Here is an 18,728-nt window from a genome sequence, read left to right on the forward strand (position 1 = left end):
CCAGGTGGGACAACTTATGGTTTGTCCTCACCATGGGTCCAAAGTTAGATTTAAAAAAAATGCCGTACCCCAATTTTTAAAAGAGTGTAAAAAATTCCCTACGGCAATACTTTTTCAGCCACTAGGTGGAAATGGTAGGTAATGGGCTAGGGTCCAATGGGCCAAAAGGTCCAGGTGGGACAACTCATAGTTTGTCTTCACCATAGGTCCGAACTTAGGTCTTAAGGGTCATTATGCCTACCCCAAATTTTCAAAAGTCTGTCAAAAATTCCCTACGGCAATACTTTTTTACCCACTAGGGGCAAATGATAGGTAAGGGTCTAAGGTCCAATTGGTCAAAAGGTCCAGGTGGGACAACTTATGGTTTGTCCTCACCATGGGTCCAAAGTTAGATTTTAAAAAAATGCCGTACCCCAATTTTTAAAAGAGTGTAAAAAATTCCCTACGGCAATACTTTTTCAGCCACTAGGTGGAAATGGTAGGTAATGGGCTAGGGTCCAATGGGCCAAAAGGTCCAGGTGGGACAACTCATAGTTTGTCTTCACCATAGGTCCGAACTTAGGTCTTAAGGGTCATTATGCCTACCCCAAATTTTCAAAAGTCTGTCAAAAATTTCCTACGGCAATACTTTTTTACCCACTAGGTGCAAATGATAGGTAAGGGTCTAAGGTCCAATGGGTCAAAAGGTCCAGGTGGGACAACTTATGGTTTGTCCTCACCATGGGTCCAAAGTTAGATTTAAAAAAAATGCCGTACCCCAATTTTTAAAAGAGTGTAAAAAATTCTCTACGGCAATACTTTTTCAGCCACTAGGTGGAAATGGTAGGTAATGGGCTAGGGTCCAATGGGCCAAAAGGTCCAGGTGGGACAACTCATAGTTTGTCTTCACCATAGGTCCGAACTTAGGTCTTAAGGGTCATTATGCCTACCCCAAATTTTCAAAAGTCTGTCAAAAATTCCCTACGGCAATACTTTTTTACCCACTAGGTGCAAATGATAGGTAAGGGTCTAAGGTCCAATGGGTCAAAAGGTCCAGGTGGGACAACTTATGGTTTGTCCTCACCATGGGTCCAAAGTTAGATTTAAAAAAAATGCCGTACCCCAATTTTTAAAAGAGTGTAAAAAATTCCCTACGGCAATACTTTTTCAGCCACTAGGTGGAAATGGTAGGTAATGGGCTAGGGTCCAATGGGCCAAAAGGTCCAGGTGGGACAACTCATAGTTTGTCTTCACCATAGGTCCGAACTTAGGTCTTAAGGGTCATTATGCCTACCCCAAATTTTCAAAAGTCTGTCAAAAATTCCCTACGGCAATACTTTTTTACCCACTAGGGGCAAATGATAGGTAAGGGTCTAAGGTCCAATGGGTCAAAAGGTCCAGGTGGGACAACTTATGGTTTGTCCTCACCATGGGTCCAAAGTTAGATTTTAAAAAAATGCCGTACCCCAATTTTTAAAAGAGTGTAAAAAATTCCCTACGGCAATACTTTTTCAGCCACTAGGTGGAAATGGTAGGTAATGGGCTAGGGTCCAATGGGCCAAAAGGTCCAGGTGGGACAACTCATAGTTTGTCTTCACCATAGGTCCGAACTTAGGTCTTAAGGGTCATTATGCCTACCCCAAATTTTCAAAAGTCTGTCAAAAATTCCCTACGGCAATACTTTTTTACCCACTAGGTGCAAATGATAGGTAAGGGTCTAAGGTCCAATGGGTCAAAAGGTCCAGGTGGGACAACTTATGGTTTGTCCTCACCATGGGTCCAAAGTTAGATTTAAAAAAAATGCCGTACCCCAATTTTTAAAAGAGTGTAAAAAATTCCCTACGGCAATACTTTTTCAGCCACTAGGTGGAAATGGTAGGTAATGGGCTAGGGTCCAATGGGCCAAAAGGTCCAGGTGGGACAACTCATAGTTTGTCTTCACCATAGGTCCGAACTTAGGTCTTAAGGGTCATTATGCCTACCCCAAATTTTCAAAAGTCTGTCAAAAATTCCCTACGGCAATACTTTTTTACCCACTAGGGGCAAATGATAGGTAAGGGTCTAAGGTCCAATGGGTCAAAAGGTCCAGGTGGGACAACTTATGGTTTGTCCTCACCATGGGTCCAAAGTTAGATTTTAAAAAAATGCCGTACCCCAATTTTTAAAAGAGTGTAAAAAATTCCCTACGGCAATACTTTTTCAGCCACTAGGTGGAAATGGTAGGTAATGGGCTAGGGTCCAATGGGCCAAAAGGTCCAGGTGGGACAACTCATAGTTTGTCTTCACCATAGGTCCGAACTTAGGTCTTAAGGGTCATTATGCCTACCCCAAATTTTCAAAAGTCTGTCAAAAATTCCCTACGGCAATACTTTTTTACCCACTAGGTGCAAATGATAGGTAAGGGTCTAAGGTCCAATGGGTCAAAAGGTCCAGGTGGGACAACTTATGGTTTGTCCTCACCATGGGTCCAAAGTTAGATTTAAAAAAAATGCCGTACCCCAATTTTTAAAAGAGTGTAAAAAATTCCCTACGGCAATACTTTTTCAGCCACTAGGTGGAAATGGTAGGTAATGGGCTAGGGTCCAATGGGCCAAAAGGTCCAGGTGGGACAACTCATAGTTTGTCTTCACCATAGGTCCGAACTTAGGTCTTAAGGGTCATTATGCCTACCCCAAATTTTCAAAAGTCTGTCAAAAATTCCCTACGGCAATACTTTTTTACCCACTAGGGGCAAATGATAGGTAAGGGTCTAAGGTCCAATGGGTCAAAAGGTCCAGGTGGGACAACTTATGGTTTGTCCTCACCATGGGTCCAAAGTTAGATTTTAAAAAAATGCCGTACCCCAATTTTTAAAAGAGTGTAAAAAATTCCCTACGGCAATACTTTTTCAGCCACTAGGTGGAAATGGTAGGTAATGGGCTAGGGTCCAATGGGCCAAAAGGTCCAGGTGGGACAACTCATAGTTTGTCTTCACCATAGGTCCGAACTTAGGTCTTAAGGGTCATTATGCCTACCCCAAATTTTCAAAAGTCTGTCAAAAATTCCCTACGGCAATACTTTTTTACCCACTAGGTGCAAATGATAGGTAAGGGTCTAAGGTCCAATGGGTCAAAAGGTCCAGGTGGGACAACTTATGGTTTGTCCTCACCATGGGTCCAAAGTTAGATTTAAAAAAAATGCCGTACCCCAATTTTTAAAAGAGTGTAAAAAATTCCCTACGGCAATACTTTTTCAGCCACTAGGTGGAAATGGTAGGTAATGGGCTAGGGTCCAATGGGCCAAAAGGTCCAGGTGGGACAACTCATAGTTTGTCTTCACCATAGGTCCGAACTTAGGTCTTAAGGGTCATTATGCCTACCCCAAATTTTCAAAAGTCTGTCAAAAATTCCCTACGGCAATACTTTTTTACCCACTAGGGGCAAATGATAGGTAAGGGTCTAAGGTCCAATGGGTCAAAAGGTCCAGGTGGGACAACTTATGGTTTGTCCTCACCATGGGTCCAAAGTTAGATTTTAAAAAAATGCCGTACCCCAATTTTTAAAAGAGTGTAAAAAATTCCCTACGGCAATACTTTTTCAGCCACTAGGTGGAAATGGTAGGTAATGGGCTAGGGTCCAATGGGCCAAAAGGTCCAGGTGGGACAACTCATAGTTTGTCTTCACCATAGGTCCGAACTTAGGTCTTAAGGGTCATTATGCCTACCCCAAATTTTCAAAAGTCTGTCAAAAATTCCCTACGGCAATACTTTTTTACCCACTAGGTGCAAATGATAGGTAAGGGTCTAAGGTCCAATGGGTCAAAAGGTCCAGGTGGGACAACTTATGGTTTGTTTCTTTTATAAATTGCTAATTTTTATTTTCCGTGCACACCATACATTAAGTACAACAAATAAACCTTTCGTATAATCAACTGTGAGCGAATTCCGCTTGTTCAGAAGAAGAATCTTTTGTCAAAACAAATTTGTCTGACAAAAAAATAGCAAAGCACGAGTGCAATTTTCTATTCTTGTAATGCAAAACTATTGATACTTTTTAGGAACTATTTGACAGGATGCCGAGACTATGGAAAGCTATTTCTTACAATGTCACAAAATTGATTTCTTATGGAAAAGTCGATGTCATGTAACAACAATGTTGCTAGCATTTAAATAAGTACATAGCTATTTACTATTGTTCATACACTATTTAAAAGTGCGCACAGCACGCTGTTTGGTATATGAAAAGCGAATTAAGTAATGAAGAGGAAATTACATGTTAATTTGAAAAAAAAACCATTAAATAGTGTCTTCGGTTGCTCACTCTTATATAAAACAGATTATTTTGTGATAATATGATTGATAAAAACATTAAAAGTACGTTTGAATCTTATGTAATTTTTGGGTTTATAGACATATGTGAAAACTGGCTGCTAGCGAAGTGGCTGCTAGCGAGTGGCTGCTAGCTTGAGCCTGGTAAGTTAAAGATCAAGTTCGAATTTTGTTCCGGGCTGATGAGTATATTATGGTACTTGGACTTCAATTCACTTAAAATCAGTTTTCCACATTATTAACGTCATGCTTGAAGATATTGACTTGATATTTGCCACATTGTTTACAACACTACAAATTATAGATCCAACTTGCATTTTGTTCAAGTGTACTGAATTTTAACCGGTAGTGAACTATATATATGTATTGCCATGCAGTATTCCGAGAATGCCTGATTCATTATTAAGAATGGTATTGAGAAATTATACACATTTCTACATAGGAAAATGCCTGTACCAAGTCAGGACTGATATGCCAGTTGTTATGCATTTGTTTGGTGTTTTGAGCTTTGGATTTTGCCATAAGATTAGGGACTTTCCTTTTTGAATTTTCGTCGGAATTCGGTATTTTTGTGAATTTACTTTTTTTGATATAGGAGATAACTTTGTTAAAACTGCTTTTAATTTTGGCTACAACCGACAATAAAACGAAGAATACTGTTTTCCATGTACACAATCTGTTGCTAAAAAAATAAATAATACTATAAATAGATATAATGGGTATAAATCAATAATTTTAATCGAGTTTTAAAAGTATAAATCAAGTAATGAGTAATATTTTCCTAAGGTTTTATATTTCTTCCACTTTGACTCTTTAAAATAATCTTTGAACCAAGTAGGAGTTTTAGATTAAAATTAACTTATTCAAAATGTTGTTTTTAAAAATTATCAAATGGTTGTAAGTGACAGTTTGTTTTCTACAATATTAAAAGTAGATTTAATTGGTCAATAAGTACTCTCCAGCAGATGAGTTCAAGGTTATTCCGCATACGTGAACAAAATTTGACAAAGTTACGTGGGCCGCTCGGGCGTGTGAACATATAGTTATGCGTAACTATTCTGTACGTGAAAGTGTTGTATGTGTACCTCTAGGGATTGTAAAGAAGGTGATTCGTGTCCATCTAGGGTACGTGAACAGAGTGTAACATGTTCCTGTAAGGTATACGTACGCTAGAGGTACGCGTAGCAAAGTGAAATATAACCCGAACGGCCCTTCATCATGGAAAAGTGATTTTAAGGTGGTACCTAACACTACAAGGAGATAACTCTGTAAAATCAGCAGAACGTTTTAATGACGTTATATTGTTAAGGGAATATTAAGCTTCTCAATGATCAAAATAAGTTTTTGTCAAACTGCTATATAACCAGTGTAATTTTTCTGATTAAACGGTTGGTTCAAATTTTTTGAAATTTTTATATTTTGTGCCACAAAGTAAATACTTTGTCAAAATTTTATGAAAATTAAACGAGCCAATTTAATTTTAGTGAAAGTAAAGTTTTATTTAATTGCATAATGGTGTTATGGTCTGCACTAATATTTTATTAAATATAATTGAATATCCAGCCTTTATAGTGCTTTACTGTAAAATAAAATCATATTAATGCAATTTATCCGTTTGCATACAACAATTAATTTAAATTTATAGATATACCCAATCGGATTTTGTCTCTGATATGCCCGGGTATCAAATTCATTTTTTTCTGTAAGTGGCGATATACATGTATATAAATCGATCTTAAAAATGTAAGTGGCGATACATGTACAACTTGAACTTTATCTTTAGTGGAAAATGTAATTTGCCATACATCATGTTTTGATCTTTAACTGAAAATGTACGCGGCGATATATATGTACAACTCGAATTTTAATTGAAAGTGTAAATGGCGATGCATGTATGACAGGAACTATAACTGAAAACAAAAAGTAGATGAAAAAAATAATCTTAAGAATTCTTTTTCTCCTCAGGTGCGTTTTTGATACCGTTTTTCATCTGTCTGGTGTTCTGTGGAATACCTTTGTTCTTCCTTGAAACAGCAGTTGGACAGTTCACTGGACAAGGTACACTTCATGTGTGGGAGGTCTGTCCAATTTTCAAAGGTAAGATTATGATCCTTTTCTGGTCTTAACCTTGTTAGATATTATTTTCTTCTTCTAAAAAAAATCGGAAAATGTTTCGTCGGCGACAATATATATACAATATTAGGTCAATGAAAGAAATATATAAACTTTTTTGTTTGAGGCTGAGAAACTGGGGAAGGACGAGGTTCTAACGAGCCCTTCTTCGGTTTTGCGCCGAATTCAAAAATGTTTATATGTTTATGACATTGACCTATTAAATATTGTTTTTATACTAGAATCTTAAACTAATAAATTGATAGCTTTTTAAATAATAACACAATTGTCAAACTTATTTTCATCCCTTATTAAATACCCCTGATTGTGGAGAAAGTGTTCCATGATGAAATTGACATTATACAAAATATAGCTATGTTACTATATTTAGGAAATAAGATAACTAGTAGCAGTATAAATAATTTACTGTCAAGCTGGAATGTTACTCATGTGAAACACAGTAGACCGACCGCCCCAATAATCCCACAAAACACCAATACTATAGTAAAAGAAAAATATTTATGACACTCTTACGCACAATTCTCTAATATTACTTGCTTATCATATGATCTTCCTCTGTCATCTTTATAAATACTTATGTCATGGATGTACTGACGTATAGGCACCATAGTTATCTTGTAGTATTTCCGAAATAGTTCAAAAAGGTATTTACATAGAGCTGACGCTACTATTACATGTACACAAACATTGTTTGAAGAATATACAAAAATGTATATAATATAGAAAGGTATACCATACCTCCCAACAAGTTACATGAATATATATATATATATATATATATATATAAAAGAAGAAAAATAACACAAATAATTCAAACATCGCTACATTGAAGACCCATTGGTTGCTTCGGCTGTTGTTTGCTCTATGGTCGGGTGGTTGTCGCTTTGACATATTCACCATTTCCTTTCTCAATTTTATGTTCAGCACGATTCCATGAGCTCCAGATTGTTGTTAAATCATTGATGTTTTTATATCCAGATCTCTTTTCATTCTTATCAGGTGAAGCCTTAAAAATATTTAAATTGAAGGTTTCTTCCCGTGTAATTCGTTCTTCAATGCCATAATATGCCGGAATGTATAGAATGCATTTTCGATAATGCAAATTTAATGATAATTTATGAAGCATTTTATTTTATTTTGCAGGAGTTGGAGTAGGTATGCTCATATCAATGACTATTTTTTGTATTTATTACAATGTTATTATGGCATGGTCACTGTATTACATAGCAAGTTCGTTTGCCGTGCCTCTACCATGGACATCCTGCAATAATGAATGGAATAGCGAATATTGTACAGACGACCGCAGTACTTTAAATCTGACATCCCAAGTTATGCAAGGCATTAATTCAACTAACAGCACTCCGAATTGGATAACGGCTCAAGAAGAATTTTGGCAGTAAGTATTGATCAAGTGAGATGATATTCGGAAAAGTTCAACACACCAATGAAAACCTACTCCTATAAACGATTTGGTATCTACATTGGTTAACATACCAATGAAAACCTACTCATATAACGATTTGGTATTTACATTGGTTAACACACCAATGAAAACCTACTCCTATAACGTTTTGGTATCTACATTGGTTAACATACAAATGAAAACCTAATCCTATAACGATTTGGTATCTACATTGGTTAACACACCAATGAAAACCTACTCATATAACGTTTTGGTATCTACATTGGTTAACATACCAATGAAAACCTTCTCCTATAACGATTTGGTATCTACATTGGTGAACACGCCAATGAAAACCTACTCCTATAACGTTTTGGTATCTACATTGGTTAACATACCAATGAAAACCTACTCCTATAACGATTTGGTATCTACATTGGTTAACACACCAATGAAAACCTACTCCTATAACGATTTGGTATCTACATTGGTTAACACACCAATGAAAACCTACTCCTATAACGATTTGGTATCTACATTGGTTAACACACCAATGAAAACCTACTCATATAACGATTTGGTATCTACATTGGTTAACATACCAATGAAAACCTACTCCTATAACGATTTGGTATCTACATTGGTTAACATACCAATGAAAACCTACTCCTATAACGATTTGGTATCTACATTGGTTAACATACCAATGAAAACCTACTCATATAACGTTTTGGTATCTACATTGGTTAACACACCAATGAAAACCTACTCCTATAACGTTTTGGTATCTACATTGGTTAACATACCAATGAAAACCTACTCATATAACGATTTGGTATCTACATTGGTTAACACACCAATGAAAACCTACTCCTATAACGTTTTGGTATCTACATTGGTTAACATACCAATGAAAACCTACTCCTATAACGATTTGGTATCTACATTGGTTAACATACCAATGAAAACCTACTCATATAACGTTTTGGTATCTACATTGGTTAACATACCAATGAAAACCTACTCATATAACGTTTTGGTATCTACATTGGTTAACATACCAATGAAAACCTACTACTTATAAAGTTTTGGTATCTACATTGGTTAACATACCAATGAAAACCTACTACGTTTTGGTAGCCAACTACTTAAACACACCAATCAAAACCTACTACTTATAACGTTTTGGTAGCCAACTACTTTTAAACACACTAATCAAAACCTACTTCTTATAACGTTTTGGTAGCCCACTACTTAAACACACAAATCAAAACCTACTTCTTATAACGTTTTGGTAGCCAAATTGTTAATGCGCAAAAGGTCAGTAACACAATCTCAGTTAATACCAGAATCATTTTGCTTGCCACTATCTGTTTTACATACATTTGTGAACAAGTGAATCTCAACTTCATGAAATACAGGAATTGTACTTGCTTCGAATGTGATATGTCTTAGGTGCGATCCCAAGTCGATCCAAAGACTTGAAATTTGTCATTTGCTGCGGTGGAATTTTCCCCCTTTATTGTGTAAGAGCTAAAACTATGTCATGATAGGATGACATGTCACTCTGCAGTCTGTATGCAAGTTAACTAGCATCTTAACAGTTAGGCTTAGACGTTGGATTATATCAAACATGGTTAATACTAGTATTAATATCACGTTAACATGTTCTCGTCTTAAAATACAATTATTATATGACTCGGGACCTTCATTATTATTATCGTTGTCGGCTTCGTCGTCATCAGGGTCCTTCTCCTCCTTCTCAGCATCATCAAATGAAAGATTAAACAAATAACATTTCGGAAATTTATTTGTTGTATGTGCTTCTTAACAAAGTATTGAGTAAGTGGGTATAAGGTTCGTGATTCTATGACAGGAAACCTTCTTGCGCCTTCCTTTTCATGCATTTAGGTTATATTCCTATAATTGTAGTATTTCATTGGTTTTTGGTCCTTTATATACACTGCTGTTTTTCTGAAGCCTTTATGATCTAACGTGCTCACCTCGAATGCTTCAGGACATGGGTTTCGAACTCTGCACAGGTAAAACAAAAAGACCTTAATATGGGGAATGTATCAAGAAACATAAGAAAATCATTAAACATACATGATAAATCATGTATATAGAAGAGGGACGAAGATACCAGAAAGACAGTCAAACTCATATTTCGAAAATAAACTGACAACCCCATGGCTTAAGCCTTAATAGATTAGACCATTGATTTTTCCCGTTTGAATGGTTTTACACTAGTATTTTATGGGGCTTTTTATAGCTTGCTGTTCGGTGTAAGCCTAGGCGATCCGTGTTGAAGACCGTACCTTGACCTGTAATGGTTTATTTTTATAAATTGTGACTTGGATGGAGAGTTGTCTCACTAGCACTCATACACTATGACAATTTTGACATAGCATTTACTTTAAAACAATCGTATAATGAATAGAACTTTGAACTATTTTTTTCACAGAGAAAGTGTGCTGGGTATGTCTTTAGGAATAGAAGAAATTGGTACTATTAATTGGAAGTTGATGCTGTGTTTACTAGGAGCATGGGTGGTTGTTGGTTTATGCATCATTAAAGGTGTTAAATCTCTTGGAAAAGTGAGTGCATATTATTTATGAAGAAGGGATAAAAAGAAATCTAAATTATTTGGATTGTAATGATTATATGAATTTGAGTTATTTCCCATTACACAGAATTAGTTTGATTAATAAGTATTCCATCAAAAAATTAATAGTTGGAGTTCTTTGCTAAATAAAAAAGAAGATGCGGTATAATTGCCAGTGAGACAACTCTCCACAAGATGACCATATGACACAGAAATTAACAACTACAGGTCATCATATGGCCCTCAACAATAAGCAAAGCCCATACCGCATAGTCAGCTATAAAAGGCCCCGACATGACAAATGTAAAACAATTCAAACGAGAAAACTAACGGCTATGCTGGTTCTAACAATGTACTTATATTTTGGATATTGGGCCATAATAGGTAAATGTCCAATTTCATATCTTTCAGTTCTTTGACAACATTCATTTTGTGTCACAAACCTATGCTGTGTTACATATTCGATCACAATCAAAATTCAGAGCTCTTTTAAGCTTAAATTATGTGTCCATACCTACTCAACTGTTCAGGGTTCGACCTCTGCAAAAAAAAAATCCGGTATGCTGTTACTCTGACAGCCTCTTGTTACTGTTGTACTATATTTCACCACTTGGATTTTTTTTTTTTAAATAATTTTGGATCCTGCTTTCTATATGTACAAGACAGGAGCTTGTAATTCATTGAGTGGTTGTCGTTGGATATTGTCTATATCATTTGTAGTTGTTATGTCTCTAAAAAATGATAATTGGTTTAATTGTTTAAATTGGTTCATGTTTGTTTTCGTCAAGCCTTTTATTGCTGACTAAACAGTATGCATTTTGCAACGACCATGCAGTGACCTACATGTGCTAATATCAACGTAATTAGGAATAGTAGATAGTTATATGTATAACAACCATTCCACTTTCACTTTTAAAATATGTAAAACAAATTTGTTAACTAGTTTAACTGAAGTTTTGTGTTCGTTCAAATAGCACGAACAGGTGGAGATGCCACTCGATTCCTTAAAAGGAGAACACAGTACTTACAAGAAAAGAATCAATCATTAAGATAACACAATATTGACTGCTGTCAAAATAATAGAATTGGATGTGACTGTTATACACGTGAGAGGTTTAACTAGCTATAAAAAGTTTCAACCCACCATTTTCTACATAAAAATGCTTGTACCAAGTCAGAAATATGACAGTTGTTATCCATTCTTTTGATGTGTTTGAGCTCTTGATTTTGTCATTTGATTAGGAACTTTCATTTTTGAATTTTTCTCGGTGTTCAGTATTTTTGTGATTTTACTTTTATTTGTTTTACTTTTAGGTAGTGTATGTGACAGCTACTATACCATACATATTACTTACTGTTATTCTTGTCCGAGGACTTACACTTGATGGGTCAATAAATGGAATTAAAGTTTACCTTTCCCCAGATTTCAGCAAATTATTGGAACTTCAGGTAAATCGTTTTTAACAAATCAACTTAAAAGCTGTATAAGAAAAATATTTACCTTGTTTGTTATACAACTTCAAAGTACTGAAAAAATACATTTAAATACAGCACTCGTGTAGATCCCTTAAATTATGGAGTTAAATTTTAAACTACAACCTTACTGGTACAATGATGTTCAGTACACGTCTTTAGTATTATAATTTTACTAGAAAACACATGCGAAATCGCGGGCATATACAGCTTGTGAACTGTTGTAGGATGATTTTTTGTAAAAAAATATTATGTATTGAGAATTACATAAAAGATATCTCCCTTTTTTCCAAAGTCCGATATTTGTTCCCTTTCTGTTAAATTCAATTATATATTATTCGTGTTTCTGGTTAACGACCACAATTATTCTTCTCCTTTGCTACAATTCTTCTTTTTGTAAAAGTCAAATCAAATTAAATATTTGCATCGTTTCAAACATGAAATAAATGTAACTGTTTATATATAGACCATTATTAGTCTAAAAAATTTGCTTCTATGACAATCCATCAGTTTTAGAGCCTTATTAATATGCCAATGGTAGGATTTGAATCATGTATAAATGACTAATACCGACTAAGGCTAACTTGAGGGGTTGTCGATCGGAGGGGTCCTGATCCCGAAATCCCGGGCTTAAAACCATGAAATCCCGAGATGCAGAATTTAAAGGAATTCATATCCCGAAATCGAAAAATATATTCCCGGATCCCGTAAGGATCAATCCCCAAATCCCGACCTTAAAAACACCCGATCCTGACGCCCCGAAAAAGGTCCCGTCTCCCTCTAATCTCTACCTAAATTTCATTCTTGCCAAATCACTATTTTCCCTTTTAACAATGAATTATATATAGAAATTCCCTGACAGAATACAGAGTCTTTATATATTAAAGTAGTATAATCGTAAACGCGAAAAATATTTGTCCTCTCTAATCGGGATATAATAGTTGTGATTTTTGCGACCTAAACACCGTGATATGGAGAATGCTCTACGATTGGTTGTACTTGTGTCACATGTTTTACTTATTTTGATATACATGCAACTGGTGTAACCCCCTGAAAAGTAAACATTTAAAAAAAAAACAGTAGACAAAATACAGAGATTCTCTATATATTAAAGAAGTATAATCGTAGTTTACATGTAGATAAACGCGAACAATAATTGTCCTCTCTAAGGAGGTATAATAGTTGTGGTTCTTGCAATGTAAACACCATGAAATGGAGAACGCTCTGATTGGCTTATCTATTTTTATACGACCGCAAATTTTGAAAAAATTTTCGTCGTATATTGCTATCACGTTGGCGTCGTCGTCGTCGTCGTCGTCGTCGTCGTCGTCGTCCGAATACTTTTAGTTTTCGCACTCTAACTTTAGTAAAAGTGAATAGAAATCTATGAAATTTTAACACAAGGTTTATGACCATAAAAGGAAGGCTGGTATTGATTTGGGGAGTTTTGGTCCCAACATTTTAGGAATTAGGGGCCAAAAAGGGCCCAAATAAGCATTTTCTTGGTTTTCGCACTATAACTTTAGTTTAAGTTAATAGAAATCTATGAAATTTTGACACAAGGTTTATGACCACAAAAGAAAGGTTGGGATTGATTTTGGGCATTTTGGTTCCAACAGTTTAGGAATTAGGAGCCAAAAAAGGGCCCAAATAAGCATTATTCTTGGTTTTCGTACAATAACTTTAGTTTAAGTAAATAGAAATCAATGAAATTTAAAAACAATGTTTATGACCACAAAAGGAAGGTTGGTATTGATTTTGGGAGTTTAGGTCCCAACAGTTTAGGAAAAAGGGGCCCAAAGGGTCCAAAATTAAATTTTGTTTGATTTCATCAAAATTGAATAATTGGGGTTCTTTAATATGCCGAATCTAACTGTGTATGTAGATTCTTAATTTTTGGTCCCGTTTTCAAATTGGTCTACATTAAGGTCCAAAGGGTCCAAAATTAAACTTAGTTTGATTTTAACAAAAATTGAAACCTTTGGGTTCTTTGATATGCTGAATCTAAAAATGTACTTAGATTTTTGATGATTGGCCCAGTTTTCAAGTTGGCCCAAATCGAGGTCCAAAATTAAACATTGTTTGATTTCATCAAAAATTGAATAATTGGGGTTCTTTGATATGCCAAATCTAACTGTGTATGTAGATTCTTAATTTTTGGTCCAGTTTTAAAATTGGTCTAAATTAAAGTGCAAAGGGTCCAAAATTAAACTAAGTTTGATTTTAACAAAAATTAAATTCTTGGGCCTCTTTGATATGCTGAATCTAAACATGTACTTAGATTTTTGATTATGGGCCCAGTTTTCAAGTTGGTCCAAATCAGGATCTAAAATTATTATATTAAGTATTGTGCAATAGCAAGTCTTTTCAATTGCACAGTATTGTGCAATGACAAGAAATATCTAATTTCAATATATTGTGAAATAGCAATTTTTTTTTTAATTAAGAGTTATCTTTCTTTGTCCAGTATAGTAAGCAAGAAATATCTGCAAGAATTTTTTTTTAATTGGAGTTATCTTTCTTTGTCCAGAATCAACTTAAATCTTTGTTATATACAATATACAATGTATATTCACTTTTTACTACTAACTGATAAATTTAAATAATCTTTACCATTCAGTGACAACAAGCAGTTTTTTTACATCTTAATATTTTATGATGTATTTAAATGAGTAGTAATTGTTGCAAACTCCATTAGAATATTTTAATTGAAATTAGTTTTGGAATAAGGGAAAGGGGGATGTGATTAAAAAATTGGGTTCAATTTTTCTCATTTGAAATTTCATAAATAAAAAAAAAATTTCTTTAAACATTTTTTTGAGAGGATTAATATTCAACAGCATAGTGAATTGCTCTAAGAGAAAACAAAAATTTTAAGTTCATTTGAATACATTCATTCTGTGTCAGAAACCTATGCTGTGTCAACTATTTAATCACAATCCAAATTTGGAGCGGAATCCAGCTTGAATGTTGTGTCCATACTTGCCCCAACCGTTCAGGGTTCAACCTCTGCGGTCGTATAAAGCTACGCCCTGCGGAGCATCTGGTTCTGTTTTGTTATCTATCATACGATTGGTTGTATTTGTGCATGTTTCAAACAGGAAGTCTTATCTATGACTAAAAGTCAGTCTGATGACGGGATCATTTCCGGACTCCTTTTTTGTCGTTTTTCTCCCAAAATAACTCAATCTGAATAATCATAAGAATGGATGACAAATGCGACTATGCATGTTACCTATAAGACACAGAGGCATGATGATTGATTTATTGTGGAAGGAAGAGAAGCGACACCAAAAATGAGGTCTTCTCGTTTAATAGTATAGATGGAATTGAAAGTGCAATAAAAAATAATATTTCAGAATATATACTGAAATTGTACAAAATAGTTTTGTAAATACCAACCTGTTTTGCAAATGCGTGGTATATATGTCCTAAAGGAATGACCAGTTGCAAATAAAAAAAATGGGTCTGTATGCTCTTCTAGTATTATTGCTTGCAAGGTAAATGCGTCCTTTAAGGAGAAATCATTTAAACATCATGTGCCTAGATTTTAGATCAATTTCATGGTATTTGTATATAATTTGTTTTATCTTTAGGTTTGGCTAGAAGCTGCAATTCAAGTGTTTTATTCTCTTGGGCCTGGATGGGGACCATTGTTCACTATGGCAAGTTTTAATAAGTTTAACAATAACTGTCTTCGGTAAGTACCCTCTCATTTTATGAATGTCATTAGTTGGATGTATAAAAATAGCACAAATATGTTCACTTCAAAATTGAAAACAAAACTTTAATCAAATCAAATGAAAAAGTAAGAACTTTCTACAATCATTGAATTGTGTAAAAACGAAATTCAGATTTTTACAATTCTTATCAAATTTATATGAGAAAAAGTAAATTTTTATTTGATTTATATCAGCGCACAAATAAAACAACACATGCATACATTGTATCATTTATCATATAACCTACTAATTAGCAAATTAATAATTGAAAATCGGTGTTTATGCCTCCCCAATTTTATCCATCTTCTTTAACATATTTGTGCTTTAATTCACTACACAAACATTACATTTATGGTGATAACATACACGTATTTACTTCTACTACTACAAACTGTAAATTCTTATGCCCGCGTCACACTGTCCCGATTTTTACGCCAATGGCAACACGATTATGTAAATTTTCAAAATCGGGACTGATCGTATCCAGATCGGGCTATTCGTAGTGCCATCTTTAACCATAGTAGAACCATCGGCCACTTTTCTAGCCTTCGGGGACAACTTCGGGAAGGGTTCTAAATTTTTTAACATGTTAAAAAATCCCCGACGGTGCGTCCGATGTTGAGGGTTCGTATTGAGTTCGTATCACCATCCTCACCATCGTAATTTCACCGGGAATGCATCTTTGAGCATCGTATTAAATTCGTGTTTCCATCGGGCAGTTTTGACATTACGATGTCTACACGAATGAATCACGAAGCTACCCGAAGGTCTTACGATGGCAACACGACTTCGTGAAGACCTTGTAATCCCGTCGTGTTGTCATCGAATAAAAGTACGAAGGCGACAAGATGGAACTACGACGGCAATAAATCCAGCTAAATGTAAGTTAACTTTCGCGCTAAAATACATTTAAAGTGCCATGCCGATATGCACTGGTCAGTCTAATACGACAGTTAAGAAAGACGTTCACAAAACAAGGAGCTCATATCATATGATTCTATGAGAACAAGAAAGGCGACAGCGTTGTTTCTATTTATTCAAATGGAACAAGAAGAGCAGCTATTAGAGACTCAGGATTTACTTTTATAAGTAAACTATTATTTTTTGTCAATTTGTCATATCAAGTAACATAATGAAAATCATGAACGCGCCTCGTACACCAACACTGCAGGTACGCGTAAATAAGGAAACCAACTTTTTCTTCATTATTCTGAATTTTTTATGTATCGTCTGAGTTGTTGTAACACGAATGTTTACTCCATAACCATTTTGTTTTCTATATGTCATATTTTACCGCATTTGTTGCTTTCCTCACATCCTTCCTTTTGTCTATATTATTATGATATTCTCCTGGAAAGAGCTCCTTTTGAATAAAAGGGATCAACGAACCCATTACCTGACCTTTAAGATAGATCAGTAAACATGGGCATACTTATGGGTGATAATTCAAACTAGTGCACACATTTTACAGTTCAAACAGGGCAATGCCGAGCGTGGCATCCCCTCGTAAGATAAGATAGATAAGATAAGATAATTTTTATTAACCAATCATGGTGCCTCGTATGTAACATATTGGGGACAAATATGGACACTATATAATTATGTATATGATACATGCAGAAAATGGTAAATTGAATATGCATATTTGATACATAAACTTTTTTTTAGAAATCAACCAAAACATTCAGTATCAAAAAATACCTTTAATATTGTCTTTTGAACCAGCAGGTAATAAAATGAGCAACCAATTTCCTGTATATTATGCTATTGCCATCTGCATGACCTTGACCTTTGGCCTTGAACGTAAAAAATGTCAGATCATTACAAGAAGGAACAACATACCAAAAATGGTTAAAGTCTTTTGAAGCATATTGGTTTTAGAGTGTCCAATATAATTTAAATGTATCGTAAGCTGTACACGACGTCTTTTAGACATCGTATGGCCATCGCGCCATCATCGTAATCCATCGTGTAGGCTTCGGCTGAGCTATGAAGCTTAAATACCCGTCTTCGGTTAACCTTCGTATGTCCATCTTTTGATATCGTATATAATTTCGGCACTATCGTATAGACTTCGTTATTTATCGTACTTGCTTCGGTCACTTTTCGGTATATTAACGAGATCGAGACCAACTTCGTACGAACTTACAATTTTCGCATTCGGGTGTTCATCGTATATAAAAAATCTGGACAGTGTGACGCGGGCATTAACCAAAAGCATTGGAGATGTATCAGCAAAAGAAGATTTGAAATTTCTCTGTCCTTAAATAATATATAAAGTCATGTTTTAAAAAAAATTAGTTTATTAATAGAATATACGTTTTTCTTTGGTTAAACAGTCCGGTATACAGGCATGGTAAAGATGATTACTAAGTATGTACTGTGTAGTCATGGTACTGGTAATTACAGGTAACAACATTAAATTCTATAATAGCAAAGATATTACAAAGTTTGAAATAAGGTTAGTATTTTTGGACTCATCACCTTTGAGCGAACCTAGTGCCAAGGATCATAGAAAAGGGTACTACTTAGTGTAATAAGACATAGATGTATGTAAAAGGTATTTATAAATTAAGAACTATGTAATGAGTGTCGAGGTACTGATAACTACAGGTAACAAAATTAAATTCTATAATATCAAAGATAATACAAACTTTGAACTAAGGTTAGTACTTTTGGACACAACACCTTTGGTTGAACCTTGTTCAATTGAACATAGAAAAGGGTACTACTTAGTGTAATAACATAGAAGTATATAATAGGTATTTATTAATTGAAAATTATGTAAATGAGTAGTCGAAGTACTGATAATTACAGGTAACAAAATCAAATTCTATAATAGCAAAGATAACACACAGTTTGAACAAAAGTTTGGTATTTTTGATAACAAAACTGGACACAACACCCTTTGTCGAACCTATTGTAAGAAGACATAGAACTGAACTATAGGTATTTATAAAAAAAAAGTTGTGTTTAGAGTAGTCATGGTACTGAGTATTCCATGCAAAAAAAAAGTATTATTTTTTTTTATATCGAAGATGATACAAAGTTTAAAAAAAGGATAGTATATTTAATAACAAAACTGGACACGACACTTTTGGTCGAACT

General features: G+C 34.8%; 1 protein-coding gene across 4 annotated transcripts in view; it reads left to right on the forward strand.

Annotated features, from left to right (window-relative positions):
- The window catches only part of LOC134707845 (sodium-dependent proline transporter-like), a 109,047-nt gene that overhangs the window by 77,608 nt on the left and 12,711 nt on the right, over positions 1-18,728 (forward strand). For all 4 annotated transcript variants that reach the window (XM_063567938.1, XM_063567935.1, XM_063567936.1 and 1 more), the window contains exons 3-7: positions 6,251-6,382; positions 7,562-7,814; positions 10,285-10,417; positions 11,740-11,874; positions 15,495-15,598. In XM_063567938.1, coding sequence (XP_063424008.1) covers positions 6,251-6,382; positions 7,562-7,814; positions 10,285-10,417; positions 11,740-11,874; positions 15,495-15,598 — 757 coding nt within the window. The remainder of the gene's footprint in view (positions 1-6,250; positions 6,383-7,561; positions 7,815-10,284; positions 10,418-11,739; positions 11,875-15,494; positions 15,599-18,728) is intronic.

Source organism: Mytilus trossulus, chromosome 2, assembly GCF_036588685.1.
Source record: "Mytilus trossulus isolate FHL-02 chromosome 2, PNRI_Mtr1.1.1.hap1, whole genome shotgun sequence".
NCBI lineage: Eukaryota > Metazoa > Mollusca > Bivalvia > Mytilida > Mytilidae > Mytilus > Mytilus trossulus.